This window comes from Mus pahari, chromosome 10, assembly GCF_900095145.1.
Source record: "Mus pahari chromosome 10, PAHARI_EIJ_v1.1, whole genome shotgun sequence".
Lineage (NCBI taxonomy): Eukaryota > Metazoa > Chordata > Mammalia > Rodentia > Muridae > Mus > Mus pahari.
This window is the reverse complement of record NC_034599.1, coordinates 107,196,189-107,199,654: the sequence shown is the minus strand read 5'-3', so window position 1 is coordinate 107,199,654 and position 3,466 is coordinate 107,196,189. Positions and strand designations below refer to the sequence as shown.

The window sequence follows — 3,466 nt, the reverse complement described above, 5'->3', positions numbered from 1 at the left end:
TTAAAAAAAAAAAAAAAAGAAGAAAGTGGCCTAAACACGGTTCCAACACCCCCAGCCTAAATTACTTAATAAAACATGTATAATGTCATATGTAAGAAGAAAAGCAATGCTCCAATTCTTTCAAGTTACTGTCCACAAAAGCTAAAGAAAGTACCCCTAGAACACAAGTTTTAAGAATAAAAATTGCAGTATTTGGAAGGCAGAAGCAGATCTCAAATTTGAGGCCAGCCTAGGCTATACTGTAATCTCCAAGACAGCCTTAAAAAAAAAAAAGTCTAAAGAAAGTCACAAAGGCAGAAGATATGGCTACACTGGTAACGTGCTTGACTAGCTACTATGCACAAACACCTGGATTCAGTCCCAGCACCACACAGACCAGAAGGTAGTTCACACCTATAATCCAAGCACTCTGGAGGTAGAGGCAGGAGGATCAGAAGTTATCCTCTGATATTTGGACTAAATGAGACCCTTTCTCAAAAAAAGAAAGAAAAAGAAAAAGAAATAAATGGTGGTTTATTCCTACAAATTCCTATTATCTCAGCACTCAGGATTTATTCAAGGAAGCCCAGGCTAGCTACATAGTGAGTTCCAGGATAGCCTGGACTGCATAGTGAGACCTTATCTAAAAAAATAAAGAAAAAAAGGAAAAGGAAAAGGAAAGGAAAGAAAGGAAGAAAGGAAGAAAGAAAACACCTTACCCAGTACACTCAAGGCCTTGGGTTTGATTCCCAAAGCCCTGAAATTAGAGAAAGAATAATTTCTATTTTAAGAAATCCAAAGACAGTAAATACAGTATAAAGAATACTAGAAAGCAGCTTGCACATAAATACAATTAGCACAAACATGCTTTCAACATGCAAGTGGTAAGAGGACAACTTGCACTAGTCAGTCCTCTTCCTACCATGTGTTCCTGGGGCTAGAACTCCTGTTGGCAAGATGTCAGCATATGACTTTACCTGATGAGCCATCTCTGCAGCCCACTAAACCAAAATTTTATCAAGATTTCCCCAAGAAGCTCAAGTATACTTTCTGATCTCTGTGTGTCTGTATGAGAGTCAAAATATGTACCCAGGGGGCTGGTGAGATGGCTCAGTGGGTAAGAGCACCCNANTGCTCTTCCAAAGGTNCAGAGTNCAAATCCCAGCAACCACATGGTGGCTCACAACCATCCTTAACAAGATCTGACTCCCTCTTCTGGAGTGTCTGAAGATAGCTACAGTGTACTTACATATAATAAATAAATCTAAAAAAAAAAATAAAAAATAAAAAATAAAAATATACCCAGGTTTGACTCAAATTCTGGTCACCTTCCTGCCTCAGCTTTCCAAGTGCTGAAATTACAGATGTGAGTTCCACATCAGGCTTACTTCTTGAGCTTCACAGGTGAGAACAAATAACAAAAAGATAAGCTTGCTTCCTAATACCTTTGCAGAAGCAGCAGCCTGCTCCAGGCGACAGGGTAAAGGAGGCCTGCAGAGGTCTCATATCTCAAGGTCTGCTTGTCAGTTCAATTTCACAATAGTTTATACTTGAAATTTTCAAATCAAAGGTCTTGAAGGCACAAGAGGCAAACTCCTCTTGATTTCTCATGACCCAATTAATTTATAAACAAATAAACAAGTCCCCTCAAAAACTGACACGTTCTGAGACTCTGGAAATTTTAGATTAAAAGGACATAGCCAAAAACACTGAAAAGGTTTTCACAGATGAGAACCACAAAGATGCCAGCATGCCTTAAAGATTATTATTAAGAGATGGCTGCTACCAAGAATTGACTTCCTTTTCAGAGAAATAACCCCAAACACAAGTTAGCCAAGCACAGTTAGTTCACAGAAGACCCTAGAAAAAAAGCCAAGTTCTAAAACCTACCAATAAGCAAGCTGTTCAGCAGCCCCATCTGACTGAGAACTTGAAGCAAGGAGACAAGGCTGGGCTCCGCTCCTGTGCTCTCCAGTGGACAAGGACACACACTAAAGGAAGACTTCCAGAAGAGCCTACTCTCCGGGCCTCCTCGCGAGATGATCCCTAGACTTTCGGTAGCTCAATTTCCTCAACAACCAAGAGTTGTTCTAGAAAACAATCCCCCTCACCCAAAGCCCTCAAGTTACACAACTGGAGAGAAAGAAGGTGCCAAGTTCACGGAGGCAAGCAAAGACCAAATCAGGGTCAGATGCAAGCGGCTGAATTAAGCTTAGTATGTTTTCCACCGCTTCTTTCCACGGGCCAAGAAACCTTCCGAGCAGCCAGAGTCAAGGCTAATTGCTTCAGGGACGAGGCTGGGCTTGTGCAGACCAGCTCTGACCCAGGGCATTTCTCTTAGGGTATTAATAATGCTTCTGACCTCCCCTGGGCGGCAGGAAAGGTAGGAGAGCCCCAGGGAGCCCACATCGCACACTTCACACAAGCACATTGCTGAAAACTACACTTAATTCACACCAGTTTAAAAAACCACTCCGTTTTTTACCTCCTTGGGTAAACGATACTCTACACAAGCCATATTCCAACATCGAAACAAAGGGCTGCCGAGCCACCAAGAACTCTTCAACTCTTTCGGTATAAGTAAGGGGCAGACACACTTGGCTCCTATCTGTTTCAACCTCTCCCAATTCCACAAAAAGGAACAGCTGCTGGTGCAGACAGCAGTGACTAAACTATTGTTTGTGGCACAATCTTAAAACCCTCTGCAACAGGAAACAGCCTGAGGGGAGTCACTTTGAGAATGAAGAAACCTAGGCAAGGGCCCAACTTCACTCTCAATCGGGAGACTATACAAGCAAGTCACTGCGCTCGCCAACCCTCAGGGCTACTTTCACTCACAATATAACTTACTATCATAATGTCAAGCGGCTGGAAGTCGCAGGCCACGCTACCAGGCACCGTAGGAAAAGCTACAGTTTTCCCATTAGAAACGGTGCCTTTTGTACAGCCCACTCCGGCTAAAAGGACCCGTAAATCACTTGGAAAGAAAGCCCCTGCCCCTCTGACCCAAGCTCAACGGCCAGCGCGGCGTCCCCAGGCAGAAGCGACGGGGTCCTCCGCCGCTAGCCGCCCCCGTCCGCCTCCCAGGCCACGGCGCCACGCGGCAGGACCCCGACCCCACGGCCCAGGCCCCGCCCGGCGGAGGCAGCCGCGCGCCCCTTACCTCATGCTGTAGGCGCCGGCGCCCAGCTCCTGCCCGATGCCGGACAGGCTGGAGTCGAAGTCGTGCACCAGCCCGGACTCGATCACCTCGTCCATACTGAGCACCCAGGCCATCTTCCGGCCTCGCCGCCGCCCCGCGCAGCGCGGCCTCCGGGTCCGGGGCGAAGGCGCCCGAGCTCCGCGGGCGCGTCCTGAGGGAGGACGCGGGTGAAGCCTCCGGCGGCGCGGCGAGTGGTCACCTGCGGCGGCGCGGGACGCGGCTGAGACGAGAGCGGCCGAGGCCCAGCTGTCAGGGCACAGCGTGCCGGCCGGCAGCTGCGGCGGG

At 47.6% G+C, this 3,466-nt stretch overlaps 1 protein-coding gene across 5 annotated transcripts in view; it reads right to left on the bottom strand.

Moving 5' to 3' along the window:
* Window positions 1–3,466, bottom strand: part of Ubp1 (upstream binding protein 1) — a 42,282-nt gene that overhangs the window by 38,364 nt on the left and 452 nt on the right. For 3 of the 5 annotated variants that reach the window (XM_029542895.1, XM_029542896.1, XM_029542897.1), the window contains exon 2: window positions 3,143–3,380. In XM_029542895.1, coding sequence (XP_029398755.1) covers window positions 3,143–3,255 — 113 coding nt within the window. In that variant the 5' untranslated portion in view covers window positions 3,256–3,380. Of the gene's footprint in view, window positions 1–3,142; window positions 3,426–3,466 lie in introns of those variants that run through there. The other 2 variants (XM_021206140.2, XM_021206141.2) reach the window with 2 other exon arrangements.